Source organism: Amphiprion ocellaris, chromosome 3 (genome assembly GCF_022539595.1).
Source record: "Amphiprion ocellaris isolate individual 3 ecotype Okinawa chromosome 3, ASM2253959v1, whole genome shotgun sequence".
Lineage (NCBI taxonomy): Eukaryota > Metazoa > Chordata > Actinopteri > Pomacentridae > Amphiprion > Amphiprion ocellaris.
In genome coordinates, this window is record NC_072768.1 from 9747093 (window position 1) to 9767658 (window position 20566).

The 20566-nt window shown below is 42.9% G+C and overlaps 1 protein-coding gene across 1 annotated transcript in view; it reads right to left on the bottom strand.

The window, feature by feature from the left end:
• Nucleotides 1–20566, bottom strand: part of otogl (otogelin-like) — a 28088-nt gene that overhangs the window by 1802 nt on the left and 5720 nt on the right. Inside the window, exons 9-55 of the mRNA XM_035950536.2 lie at nt 20071–20195; nt 19772–19878; nt 19556–19662; nt 19303–19428; nt 19105–19213; nt 18984–19030; nt 18750–18895; nt 18532–18658; nt 18220–18397; nt 18025–18149; nt 17546–17755; nt 17162–17330; nt 16936–17010; nt 16653–16696; nt 16262–16427; nt 15071–15178; nt 14681–14819; nt 13716–13850; nt 13426–13572; nt 13217–13336; nt 12888–13004; nt 10054–10210; nt 9756–9782; nt 9457–9636; nt 9095–9373; nt 7915–8032; nt 7744–7823; nt 6790–7646; nt 5704–5881; nt 5475–5617; nt 5360–5383; nt 5159–5251; nt 4879–5068; nt 4322–4539; nt 3801–3942; nt 3515–3700; nt 3163–3375; nt 2836–2940; nt 2618–2725; nt 2382–2483; nt 2194–2298; nt 1960–2000; nt 1789–1852; nt 1451–1629; nt 1233–1337; nt 1046–1165; nt 773–818 (exon numbers count right to left, since the gene is read on the bottom strand). Of these exons, the coding sequence (XP_035806429.2) occupies nt 773–818; nt 1046–1165; nt 1233–1337; nt 1451–1629; nt 1789–1852; nt 1960–2000; nt 2194–2298; nt 2382–2483; nt 2618–2725; nt 2836–2940; nt 3163–3375; nt 3515–3700; nt 3801–3942; nt 4322–4539; nt 4879–5068; nt 5159–5251; nt 5360–5383; nt 5475–5617; nt 5704–5881; nt 6790–7646; nt 7744–7823; nt 7915–8032; nt 9095–9373; nt 9457–9636; nt 9756–9782; nt 10054–10210; nt 12888–13004; nt 13217–13336; nt 13426–13572; nt 13716–13850; nt 14681–14819; nt 15071–15178; nt 16262–16427; nt 16653–16696; nt 16936–17010; nt 17162–17330; nt 17546–17755; nt 18025–18149; nt 18220–18397; nt 18532–18658; nt 18750–18895; nt 18984–19030; nt 19105–19213; nt 19303–19428; nt 19556–19662; nt 19772–19878; nt 20071–20195 (6687 nt within the window). The remainder of the gene's footprint in view (nt 1–772; nt 819–1045; nt 1166–1232; nt 1338–1450; nt 1630–1788; nt 1853–1959; nt 2001–2193; nt 2299–2381; nt 2484–2617; nt 2726–2835; nt 2941–3162; nt 3376–3514; nt 3701–3800; nt 3943–4321; nt 4540–4878; nt 5069–5158; nt 5252–5359; nt 5384–5474; nt 5618–5703; nt 5882–6789; nt 7647–7743; nt 7824–7914; nt 8033–9094; nt 9374–9456; nt 9637–9755; nt 9783–10053; nt 10211–12887; nt 13005–13216; nt 13337–13425; nt 13573–13715; nt 13851–14680; nt 14820–15070; nt 15179–16261; nt 16428–16652; nt 16697–16935; nt 17011–17161; nt 17331–17545; nt 17756–18024; nt 18150–18219; nt 18398–18531; nt 18659–18749; nt 18896–18983; nt 19031–19104; nt 19214–19302; nt 19429–19555; nt 19663–19771; nt 19879–20070; nt 20196–20566) is intronic.

Below are 20566 nucleotides of genomic sequence, written 5' to 3' on the forward strand. Positions count from 1 at the left end.
ACGTCAGGAGAACACAAGATTATGTTTTGTTCAGAACACACAGTTTAATGTCACACACAAACACACAGAAGATGGAATCAGTGCAGCTGGCATGCACATGGATTTCACTTCTTTTTTGGGCCACTCCAGGCAACCAGCCAAGGAACGTAGTCACTGGATGTACTACAAAGCTCAGCAGGGCAAACTCTAACCCCTGCACCATCTCACATCCTCATTGGTAAAGCGCTCACTGTGGCGCACCCTGATTGGCCAAACTGCAAGGACACTGCGAAAGCAGGCAAGCGGGTAAGGCTGCAATGCTGAATCCAAAGAGAGAGAAAATATCCCCACTGCATGTTTAACAAGGGTTGAATCCAAACGAGTTAGAAAAGCATTATTAGTCAACATCGTTTTGTCAAGTAGATGTGAGGAACAGTTCACAGATTATCACCTCTAAAGTATAAGTCCGGGAAGTTATGTAATCACTATGAAATGATAAGTGTAGTGTACATAATTGTATTTAATTTTTCAGAACTTTTTCGTTATTTTTACTTCTGTTTGAGTTGTGCTGGCTCTTGAATATGCTGGTAGAAGATTTTAGGGACACCTTGGAAAGCCAGGGATTTTGAAACGTAGCCACAGGCCAACAGGCTTTATCACCACCCTCTAGAAAAGGCCACACCCCCAACCATTCAGCCAATAAGCTCATCCACTGCCAGGCAACAAGGCGCTCACCGCTCTAATCGAGTGCTCAAAGCATTACCAGAAGCCCCTAATAAATTTGGAGACTCACATGTCCTGCAGCAACCGTCCACATAGCTCTGAACTACACCACCATTCTGCAGGAGGAGAATAAGATGAGAAACCAGATCTAATTAGAAGCACATTCATAAGAAACACAGTTTAATACACAAGATGGGTTTACAAATGAATCAATCAAACAGACAAACCAAAGTTTAAAGTTGAAATGATGGGAAACAAATACGACCGGAAATAACTGTAATTAAAAGTGGCTTTAACAGATTAAACTTAGATTCAGATGTGCAGTAAATTCAGAGGTCCTGACCTGAATGCATTCTGTATCATTGAAAGGTGGGCAAATCACCCCAGAGGCAAGTATCACTGCTCCCACCGCTGTTTCCATACAGTCATAACGTGTGCAGTTCTCCACCCAGGAACTCCCTGCCTGCACACGCAATCAGAGTTAGCAACGCTTCCAAAAGGGAGTATTGAGCTCATGTGTTTGTTCTTACGGTGAAAAGCTCTGTTGTCCCGTTTTCATTGGTGAAAGTGCAGGAGATATTTTTACAGGAGCCGCAGCACACCTGAGGGTCCGTGGAAGATACATAAACCTGGTGCTATAAAGATAAAGCCAAACAAAAAATGCAGAAAGGAACATAAGGGGATGAGACACGTATCTAGTCACACTGATGTGACCTATCAAAGTGCGTTGGACGTGTAGCATACGTACTGGTCCACATTTCTGGGAGCAGTTGACAGACGTGATTTCCATTGCATAGAAGCCAGAGTCTGGATCTTTGTGATGCAGGCATTGGACAGTGTAGCACAGTTCTCCTTCAAAGTACTGAACCAGAGACTGGCCCGGGCCCAGCACTGTCACCCCTTGGAATAGACACACCTCTGCCTTCTCTGCACATGCACGCATAAACACGGAAGAAATAATTACTTTTTCATGTTAAATATCAGGCATCAGGAACTGTGGATTATTGAGCATTATGAAGCAGGTAAGAGTCTGTTGTCAGACTATTATTAGGTGCCTGTGTGCTTTCAAGCATGGATTACACATACGGCATGCATGCTGAGGACAGCCACAGTTGGTACTGCTGTCCGGAAGCTCAACCAGCACCTCCCCCTGTGACAAAACAGAATGCTGACTTCAGGGAATTTGCTCACTTTTCCCTCCTTCTGGCAAAAACCTGATTAGACAGTGACTTCTGATGCAGCTTTTTGCTGACTTACCACCTGACAGATGGGAAGAGAGCTGTCCTCACATTGGCATTCTGGGCGTGACAGAAATAAAGTTAAAGAGAGAGGTAGTGTGAAGTTTAAGCAAGTACGTGACAGCCATGACAACATTTGGGATTATTGCAATCATCAACACAGCAGTAAATTGACACCAGCAACAAATAGTATGCAACAGTGCGCATACGTGTGTGTGTGAATTAACGTATGTGCATGTTTTTAAGAGTGTACCACAGTGATGCTGAGGACAGCAATGCCCGGGGACAGACGTTTGAACCAAAGACAGACCAGGTGCACAGCTCACAGATGATTCAGGGCACAGATTGGCATCGCACACTGAAAAATGTGGGATAAAAGTGCAAGTATTACTTTTAAGACACAGACACACATGCACACACATGCCAACACAGACATCTTACCACAATGGTACTGCGGACAACAGCTGTTGGTGGTGTTTAGATCCACAGCCAAAATTTCTCCATGCGAGCAAGTTGGAATGGGCTCAATACATGACTCACAGACTGCTCAGAGAGAAAACAAACACAATTTCAAGGCTGTAATTGATGGAAGTGTGAAAGAAGGAGCTATAGATGGTCAGCCTAAAACTATACGCTTATGGTATAAACTTGACCTGTTCACCGCAATTAAAACTTACCACACAGATAAGAGTAGCAGCAGGATTTTTGTCCCCTGACCTCAACAAGGAACTGATCTTCCCTGCAGTCAGGAGCAGAAATGGGAGGGCATGCCATGGGGTCACACTCTGAGGAAGACCATTTAGTGATTATGTCATTCTGCCCAAATGTCATATTTAACAGACAAGTTTAAAAATGTCAAATAAATGCAGGAAAAATCTGAAAAAATGGAAGTTACCACATCGGTACTCTGGGCAGCAGGACATGGTGCTGTAACCAATCACCAGCCTGTTCCCATTATCACAAGGTGGAGCGTCACTGTCACAAATGGTCATGTTGCACTCTGACAAGGATCAAAAAGGACAAGATAAGGAAAGATAATTTAATGGGTCTTATTTATTCTGAAATTAGAAGGATTTGTGGATATTTCTCAGATACAGAATTGGTGAAACATAATCAGCAATGTAATATTACTACAAAGGGAGAGGCTTACAGACAGAACAAAGGGAAAAGATTAAACATTATCTCTATAAAGGTTCATATTAGGCACAAATGATTTGCTCACCACAGATTTTCTTTGGGCAGCAAGCTCCTTCTTCCAGCACATCCAGCACATACTCTCCCTCTCTCTCACATAGTGGTGTAGGGACAGAGTTGCAGTCTGGCTCGACAGCCACCACAGAGCCATTCTCCATACACTTGTACAAACAGCAGCCTCGAGCAGAGCCATTCCACACCTCTCCCGGCGAACGGGGGTTACCGTCATTATCCGTACACACTGAGTACACAAGAATCAAGTAAATACACTTTGTGGATATGTGAGTGTTAAACTAATATAAAGCACAATGGAAAACTAATGCAGAACATGAGACAGTGCAATTTTCATCAGATAGGCATGTAATTACTCTTTGACTCACCGCAGCGGTCCTCAGTTACACAGTACGGGGAGTCAGCACGGTGCAGGATGGTTCCACCACGACACACACACTCCTCCCTGATGAAGGAGCAGGTGGTCTCCTCATAGTACTCTCTGTTCAGACAGGTGCGGCTGGTGCAGGTGCTCACACATGGCTGATACTCCTTTCCAGGGGGACATCGCAAAGCTACAAGATGACAGGCATTTAGCAATGCATGAGCAAACGAGGAACATGACTGAGTACATCTGAGGACATGTCTGTCATTTCTTTTCCTGCGTCTCCTTACGGCAGAAGTTGTGTCTTCTCCAGCTGATGCAGACTTGATGTGTGTAGCAGACCGCCACGTAGGCAGCCAGAAAGTCACATTGGTGATCTTTGTAGTGCAGATCCCCGGCCCACATAATGTCGCAGAACTGTTCCGGAGGCACCTGCAAACACACAACCAGACCACGGAGGGCTTCAACTTGCTCGTTTGTTGTTTAGATAACACAACAGTTAATCAATGTAGTCTTTAAAATGTCTGAAAAATGTGTCAAAAAAGGCCTGTCACAATTTCCCACAATGAATGACAAACCTTTCCAAACCCAAATACATTCAATCAATACACGATGACATAAAATGCAGACAAACCAAAAATCCTCATAGTTGAGTAACTGGAACCACTGAATATTTGGCATTTTTCACTCGATATATGCCCCAGATGATAAATAGCTTTCTTTTGATCGACTGAAATCCCAACAAAATAACTCAGCACATCTACAATAAAGCTTGTGCGCAATCACTGCTATGTAGCACACTGGAAGGTACCTTGCTGTGGCATGGTGTGAAAGCTCTTTGGCGGAGCATAGACAGACAGGTGGAGCAGTCCCCGGTGGTGCAGTTGTCTCCAACCCTGCGCATGTGTTCGGTCTCATCAGTGGTGTGGACCCTCCACGCCTGCAGGAAGAGCATCATGTCTCCCACCTCTCTGACCACGGTGCCATTGGGCAGCTTCAGGTCATCTTCTGGATTCCCATCACAACAACCTGGCACGGCGGGCAGACAGGTATGTTGGTGTAGATGTGCATGGGAGTTTTACTGCTGCATTAGCCGGTGAGTGCTACAAATGTGGCGTGAGATAATGTCTGCGAGAAAGTGCCTAATTAAACCAAATGGCTCTCGACATCTCAAATTGTTATATCCCATAATGACTCCAGTCAAAGTGATGCTGCAGTTTAGACATTAAGCCTTTAGGTGCTGAAAGATGGCACTTAGATAAATGAAGCTTGTGATGATGTAGTCAAAGCGTGTGTGTGTGTGTGTGTGTGTGTGTGTGTGTGCGTGTGTGTGTGTGTGTGTGTGTGTGTGTGTGTACGTGGACTCACCACACAGACCTCGAGTGGGCACAGATGTATTATTGGGAGCAATATACTGCAGCACCATGATGCCTGTGCTATGATACCACTGTATGCTTATCCCGCCAGGTGTGTGGATCAGATACATGCTGCCTGTGTCTTCCACATAAAGGGAGTGGCGTGAGAATGGAAGTCTAGCCGGTCTGTAGTTTACTGTCACCTAGAGAAAGATAAAGATGAAACACCCAGTTTATATATGTGGGATAAATTCAATATTTTGTAGTACATTACAGCGTGTAAAGATGGTCACCTTGCGATCAAGTCGGTTGATAATGATTCTGTAGGAGGAGGTAGTAATATTCAGCTTCTTAAAACAAAGGCCAGATGTTCCACCTGTAGGACTCTGTAGTAAATGGAAATTAGAGACTATAATGAGACAAGATTACATTTGCTGAATATATAAAACAGCTGTTCACCCTCATATAAACACAATGACAGAAACTGTACTCACGGTTCGCCTAATGGAGTTTACACTCTACAAAGAAAACAAAGCATTTCACTGTAATCAATCGTAAGTTTCTATGAGGTATGTTGAGATGAAGATCATTGTTTACTTTGCATGTTACCTGACTAGTTGGACATTTCTCCACAGTGCCTATAATAGTCTCTCTGGGCAGGTTAACCAAGATGTAAGAGCCGTTGTCATACAAGGCCACATTATTACCATCAAATGTGATCACACGCAAGTCTGACATCACAGTGCAGCGACCTGGCAAAAGCCAACAGAGGTTATTGAAGCAAAGGAAAACTCATTTGTTTGAAAAATCTTATTTCCATGCACACAAAGACACTCACATGGGCACTGCCACTGTGGACAGCAGGGGTCTGTGTTGATGAGGATCGGCAGGCCGAGCAGACTGCACTGCGGTGGGGTGGTGTTGTAGCGACAGTGGAGAGACGAGTTGTGGAGCAGCAGCTCTCCACTGAAACAGATCAGCTCAGCACACTCATCAATACGATAGGAGTACGGGGGCTGTGGACACAAATATGCTTTCTGCTTAAAAACATATTTTGTTACATGCTGTTGCACTTTCAGCTGTCAGCAGTTTTTCCTCAATAAAAATAAACATTATAGTAAGAGTACATTTATAAATTAATAACTTTACAATGCAGTCTTTATGCTATTGATAATCTGCACATACAGCACTTCTACACAGTAAGAAAGCAGTTAAAATGAATGATGGCTGCTTAATAACATTCATATAGCCGCTTTAGTTTTAGCATCCTGATATCAGGACACTTCACTTCATTAGTGAAATCTGTGCTTTTCTTACTATGGTATCTGTTGTAAATAAAAAAAGACTGATTTATACTGAAATAAACATTTAAAATCAGTTAGCCCAGGGGTACATTAGCCAGGGGGCATGAGGAAAGAGAAGCTCCACTCAACTGAAAAAGCTGAGAATACAGTTTTAATAAATAAGTGAATCTAAACAGGCTTTACAGTTAACCAAAGCTAACAGATAAGCACTAGAACTAGACAACCAAAAGGAATGCATAAAATGACTGAATTAGCTTTTTAACTGTATGGCCACCATTTGACTCTATTTATTTGTATTGTTAATAAACAAGTTGAAAATGTTTTCTCATCGTATGGATTGACACCTAAACAATAGACAAGCTAGTTAAAACTGATAATAAAGAGTTAGAAATTATTAATTATTATCATCATTATGATTATAATTACTAGTAAGCTGAAAAGATGGCAAGAGGTAGAGACTCACAGCTTTATTAAAGTAATCAACTACACTATAAATCTAACAAAACTTTTCCGAATTCCCCAATTTAACACAGATCTTCTATTCCAGGCAGGTGTGGCATGTTTGTGAATGGTGTGTTTGTGGCTAAGTACTGAGCTTTAACTACAGCAGCAACACTCACTGTGCAGGGAGTAGTGGGCAAGAGGAAAGGATGTATAGTTGATGCTTCCTCTGTTATGACAGAGGTGTCCGGACTTGTGACTATTTCTGTAGTTACGGGCTCAGTAGTGGGTTCGACAGTCGTTGGAAGGGGTGCTGCTGTTGTCTCAGCTGCCGTTGAAGTGTCTGTTACGGTGGTGGTCTCTACGGTCGTATCTGCAGGGGTAGGTTGAGGGGTGGTTGTGGTGGTCTCAGGTGCAGAAGTGGTGGAAGTGGGGGCAGTTGTGACGACTGTGGTGGGTGGTGGCAGTATGGTGGGGGACGTTAGAGGAGGTGGGGTGGAAGTTACTGAGGGTGGTGTGGGAACAGTGGTAGGAGTTGGAGTGGAAGGTGAGGTGGTGGGAGCAAGAGGTGGAGGAGAGGAAGTGGAGGGGACTGTACTGGGCTCAGTGGGTACAGTGGAGGGTGTTGCTGAGGTGATTGTTGTAGTGGGTACCGTGGTTGGAGGTGGGGTAATTTCTGTTGTGCTGAGAGTGGTTGTCTCTGGTGGTGTTGAGGGAGTGACAGTGGTAGAAACAATAGTGGTGGGAGGAGTCGTTATGAGCAGAGTGGTAACACGCTCAGTGGCTAACGTTGTACTGGGAGTAGTAGGAGTGGTAGTGGTGGCTACAGTTGTTGTGGGCCTGACAGTAGTGGACGAGGTAGTTGTTGCTCTAGTGGTGGTGGTAGTGGTTGTGGTGGCGGTAGTGGTTGTAGTTGTCGGCCTTGTAGTAGTGGTAGTAGTCGTTGTTGTTGTTGTAGTTGTTGGTGGTGTTGTTGTAGTTCTGTTGGACCGCGTCACATATGCAAAGGGTGTGGGAGTTGGTGGAAGAGATACACCTACAGAAGATGATTAAAATTATAAGCATAGATTTTGTATTAATTCAAAAAGCAATTAGTGTAATACAATTTTAAGACAAAATCTGGCTGTACTCACAGTCCTCTGAGTAAACACATCTTCTAGTGACTTCATCAAGGACCATGTTCTTGGGACAACGTGGGAAGCAGCCCTCCACGCTGTAATACACAGAAATGATTTCAACACTTGTGTTGAGCATAGATTATGTGGGTTGTATAATGAGTGTTTTTAATGAGCCAAGCCTCTTACGGGGGCAGGAACTGGCAGCGTGTAGCATCGGGGTCACTACATGTGTGGACACAAGGGCTTGCACAGGGCTGGTACCGCCACTCACACATCATTCGGTAAGGAATAACAAAAGTGCTCTCTGCAAGGGGATAGGAAAACATATGAATAGTTAACATTTGTGTAAACAGTATGTGCATGCATAGATATACAATGGCTCCAAAAAGTATTTGGACATTTAAGCTAGACATTGAAAGGTATGGATTTCATTGCATTAGAAGACAAAAATTTAAAGCAAACTCTATCTATTCTGAATAAAGACTTTTTTACAATGCTAAAAAACAGCACTTCAAAATATTAGCAAACAGTGGCCCCACTAGAGATTACTTCTGTTTTAGTATCTAATCTGCCATCCTTCAGCTTTCAGAATTGTTTGACAACATCTGGGCGAAGCAATCGGCCAGGTTCTGCAACAGCTGTGGGGAAGGTTTTCCTCTATTTCAACCAGCAAAGCTTTCAGTTCACCCACTCTAAAACACAGATGAGGATTTTCTCCATAGCAAGCAGGGTCACCTACATCTGTTTTGTTCTTTGGCTTATGGATGGTTTTTGCTGCATCACTCCCTCTGTGTGTACGTGTTGTACTACTATTTATTCTTGATTTTACACACAATTATGCAATCCAATCTGCTGCTGGTCGCGTTGTGTCTCCCTGAGCACCTTCTGTTCTTAGTCAGAAATCCTCCATTTTTAATTTTTTGACAATATACTCAACTGAGGAGGATGGAAGAGCTTTTTTAAAATCTATTCTTTTGATACAGAGTCATTTGTCCTAACAAATGTTTGACCTTGTCTTTTGAAATTTCACAGTAATACAACAACTTAGGAAATATATTAGGTTAATAGCCCTTAAGCTCACACAGCTGCACCTAACAGAGTAACCACAGAGGTAGTTAATCACATTAATGATGGTCAAGCTCCACTAATCAGAACCTGTGTAATTTGCTGCCACTTAGAGGGCTGTGTTCATACTATATTAAATAATAAGTAAATAAGCAAATTGTCCAAAACGAGTCTTGGATCAAATACCAGTCCATCTAATGTTTTCTAAAATGAAAGGGATGGATATTTACTGATAATTTAACTGTTCAAATACTGTTTGGGGCCACTGTCCATGTGTTAACTGCATGCGTGTGTTTCTGACCTTCCAGTGAGAAGCTGCTGCTGGCTTTGAAGCCCTCTGAGGTGTCGTATCTCTGCGCTCGTGCAGCAGTGCGTGTCAATGTCAGAAAGATTCCAGGTTGGCCGACAAGCTCAAAAGAGGTGTGACCTGGCAGAAACAGCCCTTGGTGCTGGATGAAGGTTGCCCTGCGGCTGAACTCCGCCCCTCGACTCCAATGCTCCAACTGAAGACGGCTGCGCCCAGACACGACGAGGAAATAATTTGGTCTCTCCGCAGACTCCAGTGACACCACAGGAACACCTGGGAAAACAAGTACATTCATTTTAATTTGCCCCAAAACCCAAAAAATGGCAGTGCGTAGTTGTGTGAATGTGTATGCTCACGTGACGCCCTGTCTTTCTGCAGCCCTGCAGTGATCATGAAGTTGAACAGTAGGCCTGGAGGAGGCAACTGCCCTGGTCTCTCTCGTACTAGAGGAAACACTGAGCTGCTGGTGCGATTCACTCCAAACATGGTGTCATTATAGGCAGCACTCACCAAGGAAAATGGGCCATCGCCGAGCTCTGTGGGGGAGTAAAGGCAGCGAGAGAGCAAATGAGTGTGGTGACAAGCCTTTAGAGGATTGAAGAAGGTTTGAAATTCCACAAACAACAGGAAGCAGAAGATTCTCACTCATACATACCTTGATTATAGTATTCACAATCATAGGCTGGAAGAGAGCAGGACAGGTCAGAAGATTTTATTTATTTCAACAACACAAAGGTAATAACACACAATATCTGACAGAAAAGAATATGCAAATTATATTAAAAATGTTAACCATGTTATTAGCTGATCAAAGAGGGACTTATTAAAATGGGTCAAAGAGATAAGCTGGGGTCACATCCTTGACCGGCATAAAGGAAATTAATGTACTATGATTATGTGTATATTTGTGTGTCTGTGTGTGTGCGTGTGTGCGTGTGTGTGTGTGTACTCACGGCAGACAGAGGGTGATCTCCAGTGAATTGTGACCCCCTGTTGACAGCATTTGTGTGCATACGCAGCGATGGACGTACAGAGACACTCGCAGTCTCCCCCACGGTTACAGTTGCAAGTGTCTGTCAGGCAGTTCCTATAGAACCAGGCCACATCGACCTGGAGGGTACACACATCACGTATACATTGGTCACACACACCCACAAGCACACACACAAACAATCATAAAGTGAACCAGGCCAAATCCTGCTGAGAGAAACTGGGGGAGGTCTTGTTTCGGGGGTGAGTAGTTTTCAATAATTCACACAGGAGGGAGTGATGAGATATTAGGACAAAGGAATGTGGGTCAACCTCTGGTGCAGAAGGTATCAGATGAGCGCTATGACAGACAAAATGCATCAGCAAAGAGTTGGTCTGTCCAGAGGCGAGGTTAACTGGCTTCCGTTTTTTGACACAGACCACCATAATCTACACGAATACTACACTTCATCATGGCAATATCTAATCTGGATCTTGAGCTTTTTTACACAAGCACAGACTACTGATTAGCTAGTGTGTTTGGCTGGAGCAACAGGGTTGCATTTAAATATTAAAGTCATTTAATGAAATGGTACACAGTGATGCCAAGGTTTTGTTATTCTTATATTGGTTATGAAAAAAATCCCCTAAAATTCTGTGTTGATAAAATCTGGGAAGTGTGGATAGTATCACACCAGCTAAATAAAACCTGTCTGTGCATTCTTTTTCTTATCCTTTCTCCTCTTTATACATATTTTACTTTCAACAGTAATAGTACTTTAATTGTATCATTTCTACACCAGCATTTGTCAAGTGTCACTAAAAAAAAAGTACGTACACAAGAGGATATCTGAAAAACCCCTGAAGAGGGGTGTGTAAGAATTGTGTAAGAATTATGATGTGAGAACAGACATTGGCTTGAAAAGTTGTCCTACCCTATTGTGCAGACACTACCACACACAAAAGAAACTCATTGTGAATTTTCAGAGCAGTGGCTATTGTACTTTGAAATTGAATGGGGCAAGTTTTTTCTTTAGAGGGGCAGGCTTTGAAAGCAGAAATTCACAGTGATGGACTCCATCTGATTTCATTTGCTCTGATAAGGAAGAGAAATCTGTAATAGTCACTAAATAGAGAAGTTAGGCTAACTTTGCTGGGCTTTTAAATCTCAATTCCCTCAATATTGTTTTAAAACTGTCTGAAAGCAAGAGAATCAATGCTTCCCGTCAGCCTTCACAAAGATACACCTTGGTTGTGTCCTGTACCCAGAACCTTGAAGCCCTTTGGATTTACTTATTTATGTGAAATGGCCTTTTCCTCATTGACACAAAAAAATGAAAAAACAACCAAAAGACAAAAAAACAACAACAATCTTATACCCTGGAAAAGAGCAGTATGAGTGCAGCCGCCCATTTAGAATGATAAATACCAAGGCCATGTTTTTCTTACTGCACTTTATCGATCAGCTACAATATTAAAACCACCAACACACAAAGTCCATAACATTAATTTTCTCATTACAGTGTAATGTTCTGCTGGGACCTTGGGTTCTGGCATTCATGTGGATGTTACTTTCATGTGTAGAGCCCACTTTCACGTCGTTTCAGACTGAACATATCCCTATGGCAACAGCCCTTCCTGACAGGGGCAGCCTTTCCAAGCAGGACAATTTGTACCAACACACTGAAAATACTGCTGAGGAACAACTCGAGGAACACAACAAAGAGACCAAAGTGCGGTAGAACAAGCCTGATCCATGGAAGCCTACACCCTGCAAGGATCTTGGGCCCCACAGGACCCAAAGGATTTGATTTCTCCATCACCCACCACAAGACACCTCCAGACGTCCGTGTACATGTCCTGATGGTGTACAGCTTTTTTGGCAGCACAAGAGGGATTAACACAATATTAAGAAGGAGGTTTTAATGTGTGACTGACTGATGCAGACACATGCCCTCCACCAACAACTTAATGCTATGGTTACAATGCAGAATAGCACACACAGTATATGAGTCATAAAAGGTAAGTAGTAGAGAGGATACAGAAATAACACCTCGGAGAAACACACTTCAAAAGGAGGTTCTTCAAAACGGTTCCTCAAAGTGAGCATGTCTGTGATGACTAGACATCTGTAGCTCTTCTACAAACAGAACATGACAAGCTATCAAAATAGCAGTAGATCAGATGAAATGCAAAGAAGCCACACAATTTGCACTTTGTTAATTTAATAACAAGATGCAAAGAAATTATGTTTTTAATGTGAAATGTGACTGTTTCTCCCTAAGGAGGGACAAAGTAAGAGAGGTTCTGTGGAGAATTCGCAAAGGGAAATACAACATACACTATCATTAATTAAACAGCTCTAGATAACGATTTAACAGAAATGTTTTAGGATTAGTTCTTGCATGTCACACATGTTCTTATCATCTCTACTGATCCAGTATTCACATATAATTAAGCCTATATAGTTGACCTTATTAATTATTGGCAAGTAGTAGTCAAGTGCTTTGCTTTTTATGGTGGTTAATGGTGCAATTTCTGTGTATATAAACATGGCTCCATCTACTGGCCAAATATAAAAATACTCTACAGTAATAATACATTGAGGTGTGTGCCTGTGCATTTGTGTAGTCAATCATCTGGTGTGGTATTTTGCATTTATCTCCGTGTATTTGCTGGGATCAGTTAAGAGTTGTTCCCATAACCCCTTACCACTTTCTACTCCCCTGTTGCAAGCAAGATAACCTTTCTACAGCTGCATTCACTCTATGCAGACATTTGTGTGTGTGTGTGTTTGCATCATTTCAATGGCACTCACCACGTTGTGACAAGGTGCAAAGACATCGCTGTAGAGGAGAGCACACTCCCTTTTGGCGTACGGCTGTCTTCCTAAGTCCCCTTCACACGGTCGCTCAACTAGATAGTCACTTTCGCACTGAAACACACAAAACACACACACAGAAGGTGATCGAGTGTCTGATTACTCTTAAATATCACACTGGACTCAGGGGAGACAAGCACATAAATTACAAGAGCAACAGGCACCCAGAGAGAAGTGAGTGAGTGAGAGGGAGATGGACAAAGACAGAGAGAGGAAAGAGGGTAAAGTGAGAATCAATGAAGGGGAAGAGATGAGCTGACTCATACCTGTCCCAGTGCCCAGCTATTTCCAAAGGTCTGTGCATTATTGACTTCCATGTGGCTGGACGTGGTCATATCATTCACTGTCACGCTGTCAAAATTTCCACAAAGCCCACTGAGAAGGCCCTGGAGGAAACAAGGTCGACAGGCAGTCATGTTTTTGGATTCCTTTCGTAATAACTCAATTTATTTTCTAAATGAATCCTAGTTCAGACCTTCCACTGAGGCCCAGCTCGGATGTGTACAGTCGTCTTGCGGTCCCAGAGGATAGTCAGATCCTGACTGGAGAAGTGAACTACGGTGTAGTAGCCTGCTTTCCACAGCTCAAACTCTGACCCTCGACCCACAACAGTGGAAGGGCTCTAAGGTAGGACATGCAAAATGACTGGTATTAGCAGGATTTTTATTGATATACTTAAGTTACATAATATTGAGAAGAAAACAGACACAGGTATATAGCTTAATTGGTATCTCAAGAGTGTGACTGTGTGTGTATAACACGTACAGGGTTGCCAGAGTTGTCAGTGAAGTAGATCTTGGTAAGTCCCACGTGAATGACCAGTATTTTCATGCACACAATGCCGCTCTCATAGCAGTCTTTGTTTTGGGCAACAATGGATATCTCAGGCTCTCCTGCACTCTGGTGAATGAGGAAGACAAAATATTATTCTGGCAAAAAAAAAAAAAAACAAGTCTTGTCAGCTCCTATCATCTCTGTCCAACAAACAACCACAATGCTTTTGGTAATTTGTCTGTTCAAAATATTCCTGTTGCTCAAGCCAGCAGGAAGAAATGTGATACCTGAATACCACAGGGGACATTCAAATTTGAAATTTGATTCTACCAGTTTAGAAAACAACGTCATACCGGATACATGAGAGGTGACAAGGACAGGAAGCAACTCTTGGGTATTAGGACACAGCTCTGACCAGCTTCCCCGTTCTTTTAAGTTCTGCACGGTGGTCGGCAGTCTGTCGGGTTTGAATCAGAATGTCTGTTCTGCTAATTCTAATTCTATATCCCTGGGAGCGCAGGAGCCCTGGGGTTTGAAGTGAACACTGGTTTCTTTGTGCTGCTACAGCTTTGCACAACGTCTGCTAGCATTACTGTACTGCAAGCCCACCTGCACACACACACACACACACCTTAATCGGCTCTAATTAAACCCACTCTCTTCCAAGATTAGAAACAAGCTTGGATCTTCTTTCCCAGATCCAAATCAGTCTTGGCTACAAAATGTTGAGGATGCTCCTCCTTTGCCTCTAAACACATTCCTGTCTATTACAAACACAATTCTGTGACATAGTCAGAGCACAAGCTCTCTGACACAAATCGATTAGCTTTTCAGAGCCCAGCCTGAATCGATACATTTGTCACAGGAAGTCAATTATGTAATTTTAAGCATTTATTTGAAATTCATAGTGCTAAACAGAAAGTACTTGTATAGATCCACACAGACAGACTACTCACTTTCAGCAGGTAAACCTGACAGTCAGAGTGATAGTCATACTCAAGGCCATCAAAGGTGTGGTAGTGTCTGTCGCTGTAAACGGTACACACAGCTGGACATGGAGAGTAGCTGCAGTTAAAGTAGCCACGGTGACACACACTGAAGGGATGGACATGCAGATGCAGGATGAGAAAGGCAAAGAGAAAACAGAGATGGGACAAAACTTCATGCCATGTCACAGTACTCCTAGTACTACGAATGATGATAAGTGCTTTGAGATTTGTTTGGTTAGCGATAAGCTTCGATCCTACATGAAAGACATTATTTTGCAAGTAATACAATGGTATCTCTGGTGAGTGAGGTATTCTAAAAGGGAAAATAAAAATAGTGAGTACAATAAAGGCATATACCACTTGTAGCATGGTGTTTCCACAGTTTGTCCAGGCAGGTATTCAAGTCCCAGCCAGGCACAAGGACAATTCTCTGGATAGTAGCACTCCCCCTGGTGCAGCACCAGCCTTCACAGACATACGTAAGAGGTACACAGCATACAAACACTTAATTTGAAACTCATGCCTGTTGTTTTGTCCAAGAATTATAATTGAAAATTAAAGAACACTCTAGCTTCTAGGCAGCCACTGTTTTAATTAGTTAAGCTTTATTTATTCACAGAATCTCACTGACATTAAAATCTCTTTTGTCAGAAACCTGAGAGCAAATTAGACATATTCGATATCACAATTAAATCATTCACTAATGCACATGCAGACCTGCCAATTAAAAGAGCCAATATATTACATTTAGAGAAATACAAGCTAGTAAAGTCTTAAAGCGTGTCTAAATTCATGTTGTGTTGTAGCTCTTTTCAGCAGTAGGATACATAGTACCAGAAACCATTTTTCTTCCAGACAAGTCAGAATTAGCATGAGGGACATTCAAGGCCAATCTCCTCTGTGACTTGAGTTGTGCCTATTTGCTCTGAACCCAATTAAAGATGTCAAACATCTTGGAAGCTTAAATAGGAAGACCAGATGCCTTTTAGATGCCAGAAATTACCCTCCAACCTTTCCACTGAAGTCACAGTGGTAAGTGTGAACGCTATCTGTTGTAAAAAATCAAATGGCACTGTGACAGACAACAGCCAGTGGTCTGAGGTTAGTGGCGGCAGCATGAGCATACAGAGTCTGTCTATAATCCATAATCAAGTTTCTAGTTTCAGGTGGTTTCACAGCAATATAAAAATCCACTTGCAGAGACGTGATTTTCCTTATGGCACTGTAGCTACATAGTTGAAATTAGCACTTTCATTTCTTAAGTTTTTACTTTTTCATGTGGAGTTTATCATATCAGTGCCAAGAAGGTGCAAGTAGAGACTACAGTAAAATAAGGGCTCACTCCAATGAAGCACTTATCTCATGGATTCTTTAGAGTCTCTGCAACAGATACTCAAACTGAAATGAACAGAAAAAAGTGGCTGACTGGAGGATAAGAATTCAGTCAAAAAGTCATGGTATGTTTTGCCAAGGGGACTGGAAAAAAATAATCTCACGGCCTTTTAAAATGAATACACAACACTGGAAGGCAGTGGTTCCTCATATTACCCAGGAGGGCAGACACAGCCAGGGATGCACGGTGTGTTGGGTGGGCAGGTAAGGTTCAACATCAGGTTACGGCAGGTTGGTGCACAGGCCACTCCTCCTCTCTGCTCAGTGCAGCTGTGGTACACTTTCCCCTCCGGACACTCCCCGACCTCTACACTATCCGGCTCTACAATGATCGTGCATGCACACACACACAGACACACACACCCTGGAAAATCAATGCTCCAGTCGTCTTAAACATCAACTGCAACAGCCAGTCATGGGAAACAAGCTACAACTACAGACATAAGGCTCTTGATTTCAGCAAGAGGGACATAGCCTGAAACGCCACTTTGTTGTTGGAATGAACGAGAGCAGGAACTGAAGGGAGGGGGGAGTGCAGAGAGGTTACCTTTTTCCTCTGGCACACACTCCATCTTCCCATTTCTGCAGAGGCTGATGGAGGAGACAGGAAGGGAGAGAAAAAGGGGTGAGTGTTTGGGAAGGAGAATAATGTTATCAAACACAAGGTTAGTTTAAGTGCTCTACGTCTCATTTGACAATCACTCAAGCTTTTACTGCTTTCTCAAATGTATCAGACAGTGTGAGCAAGTATGTTCCACTGTGTGCAGTTTAGGGAGCAACTAAAGTGAGTTTTCAAATTGCAGTGCAGGCCGAGGCCAGTTGTGACTCACCAGGGGCCAGAGGCACTGAAGGTCACCTCCCCTGGCTGTGACACACCACCCACAGAGTAACAGTGACACTGGGACCTGGGGAGAAGCTCATGACATTATTTTGATTACACTAATTAATGCTAATGCCTTCTGTGCTGATGTGCTGTGCCTGTACGTGTGTGTCGTTTCATCTAAATGGCAACTGATGACCATCATGAGGATGATGTATAAGGTGCTTGAGTCTTACAGCTGCACACAGCGCTGACGCACATCATCATAGTAACTTCCATCTGGACAGCCACACCCCTCGGCGCAGTCATCAGGGTTACATGTCTCAGTGCCAGACAACGCACGACAGGACCGGCCACAGGACGACACGCATGAGTGGTACAGCATACCTCCAAGACACACCACTCCTGCACAACCCACACACAAAATCATACAATCTACATCTCAGCAAAGGTAACTCAGTTTCTTATGTAACTTATGAGTGATTTACATATACAGTGTACACGGTTCAAATCTATAATCATTTTGGGGGGTGTACATTTACATAGTATGAATAGAGAGAGAGCATGAAGAATTGATTAATGGGAAAAAAAGCAACAGAAGACATACCACGGAGACTTACCACACTCAGAGACATGTGATCTGAAATGAATGTCGACGCCATGTTTGGAGCACAGATAAGTGTAATGAGCCAGTGCAGTGCACAGACAGCTGCTCCCACAGCGACAGGCCTGATAGCGGCACTGCTGCTGGTAGATGTTTGGACTGATGTAGCCGTGACATGGAGCAAACACGCTCCCTAGAAGCACCTCACAATGGGATGCGTAGAATACTGAAACATATATACACACAAAGCATTAGCAGTTCTGGTCTGAATAAGCCAAGATAACCAGACGCTAAAACTCAGTGCAACCTAGAAATCAATAATAATAGAATGTATGGTACGGTTTGTGGCATTTAAATCTATTATATATACCTAATGTGAGGCTTGGTAGAATTACAGGTCACCCTCAATCCTTTTTTCCTCCAATTATTAATGAAAGAAAAAAAATATAAGTATATAAGTAATATGAGAGCATCCAAAAATAATAAAAATATTACCATTGTGCTGGTTCATCTCACATGGGTCTATAATGGGCAAGTTAACCGGGGCAACACAAGCAGACGACACCTTCCAAGCATTGGCATGAAGCTGAGGGGTGCCCTCTATCATACCTGCTGGAGACCTGCACATGCACAAATATAGTCAACTAAAGTCACGTTTTCCACACTGATCTGTAAATGGGAAGCACTCACAGGAAATCATCTCGTAGATTTCCATTGAAAGTTCCACAAAGACCCAACGTCTGTCCGCGCCAGTGGCTGTCCACGTGCACATAAACTCGACCACCTCGACCATCATAATGCAGCCTTAAACCAATCCCTGACCTCAGCTGTGTGAACACAGAGGTCAGCTTCCGCACTTCAACTGTATCTAAACATTAAAAAAAAAAAAAGTCACAGATAGATTAAATGACTTTCAGATTAAAATGTTTTTAATATGAGGTCAAAAAGGAGAGTTTTCGGTGAGCTCTGTCTACATGTAATATAAACTTGTGTAACTCCTACCATCCACATAGGGCAGAGCAGGGGCTGGGTTGACACCGAGTATCACCTCCCCCTCTCTTGTCAAAGTGATCTGACGACTCACGTCTTCATCCAAAACTACTGTCACTGACTGTATACACACCTGCTGCTGTTGATACACACACATACAGGAGGGTCAACTGCATCTGCATAGAAAGGACATTGCAGAACTGATGAGTGTGCTTGCGTGTGTGTTCTACCTCTGCACAGGTGGTATACTGCAGAGTTATGGTGAATCTGCTGCTGCTGCGGCTCTTCGCCAGGACGTACTGACACGCTCCCGGCTGGAGAAACATCCTGCCGTCAAATGTTGTTACAAACACATCTCCAACCACCGAACACTCCGCTAAAAAGGCACAGAGGAAAGCAAGTTTTTGGACCTGAACTCACAGCTTCCTATGTGGTCTCTAAATGGTCTTAAAGGGGACTCTCACCTGTGCAGTTATTCTCAGTGCAGTTCCACACTCCTCCCATGCACACACTAAAAAAAAAGGCAAAACAAATTAAGTTAGCAGCATGCTGAATGTCCACTATGTCATACAGGTCAGCACTCACCAAATACTGCAGCCCTGTTGAAGCACGTGTCCTTGTACGTATGATGTTCCATGATAAACACAGGGGCACTGAGAAACAGCGATACATGTTCCGTTCTGCAGGATAAGACCTTTATAGAAAGAGGATAGTTTGAGTTCAATTAAAGCAATTAAGCATAATTTACACAATTTATCGAATGATTACGTTTTGTTTAAATACCATCGGGGCAATAGCAGCCATCCAGGCAATGTAGGTTGGTTCCCAGACACTCTTTCTCAAATGTACAGGTGGGTGGACAGCAACTGATACAGTCTCTGTACACAAAACTCTCCTCACAGCCATCATCTACAGGCAAACACAAACACCACACTTTAACAATCAGGCTAAAGAATGAGCTTGGAGAGTTTAAACGTCTGCTAGGCAAAGCACACTGTGTTTTCACAGACTACATAGATCTGCAGTAGTAACTTACTACAAGAGGGGAAGCTGTCTCTCCACTCTCTTACTGGATATCCAACGTGGGAGCAGGCTCGAGTGTACTCAACCAAGGCTCGACAAAACGTTTCCTCATCATCAGAACTGCAATAAAGGATGAAATTGTGCTTGGGACTTGATTTCAATGTAGGAAGTCTGTACTATAACAAAAAGTGAAATGTACTCAGTCGTCATTTTGCGTGTTTTGACTTACACACAGAGGTCAGAGACACAGCTGGCAACAAAGGGATTTGGATCGATGTTTTCATGGCATGACAGAAATGGGAAGAAGAGAAGTGCACTGCATTTCTCTATGGCATCCTGCACATATTCACAGCAAAAATAGTACAGTGTGAATATACAGAACACAGTGGAATAACAGGGAGGTACACAAAAATTTGAGTAGTTGTCAAACAAAAAGAGTACAAGATATAATTTGGTGTACTATGGTAGGACGAATTTAACTTTGTACGTGCTAATATTGAGTAGTAATACTGTTTCTGTGGTTCTTACATCCATATCTGACTCAGAGTGGCAGGGCCCATTGAAGTCGAGATCTACTGAGCGACAGGCTCTCTCATGAGGCAGGTCCACTGCCCAGCTGTTAGCAAACATTGCAGGCTCATCTGTCCGAATGCCTAAAACACAAAGCCAACACATATGCACATGCGTTTATGCATGGAGACCCAGTATATATGCACTGACTAAATGCATAAAAGCACATGGATGAGGCCAGGATGTAGGTGAAAGATTATTGAAACACACACATACATATTCACTTTGTTCATTTCAATTCAATTAAAATAAAGGTCTCATAAAATTAAATAGGGCACAAAAAGGAAATTTGGCTATTTGTAAATGCATTGTGAAAACAAATCTACAGCAGCTTTACAGTAGGAGTCTTTTTGTTTACACTCTTCCATGAGTTCATCCTCTCTCTACTGGACAGTTCTCTGTCTAAACAAGCAGGCAAGCACCATAGTTCATGTTACGGGTCATCTGAGGAAAG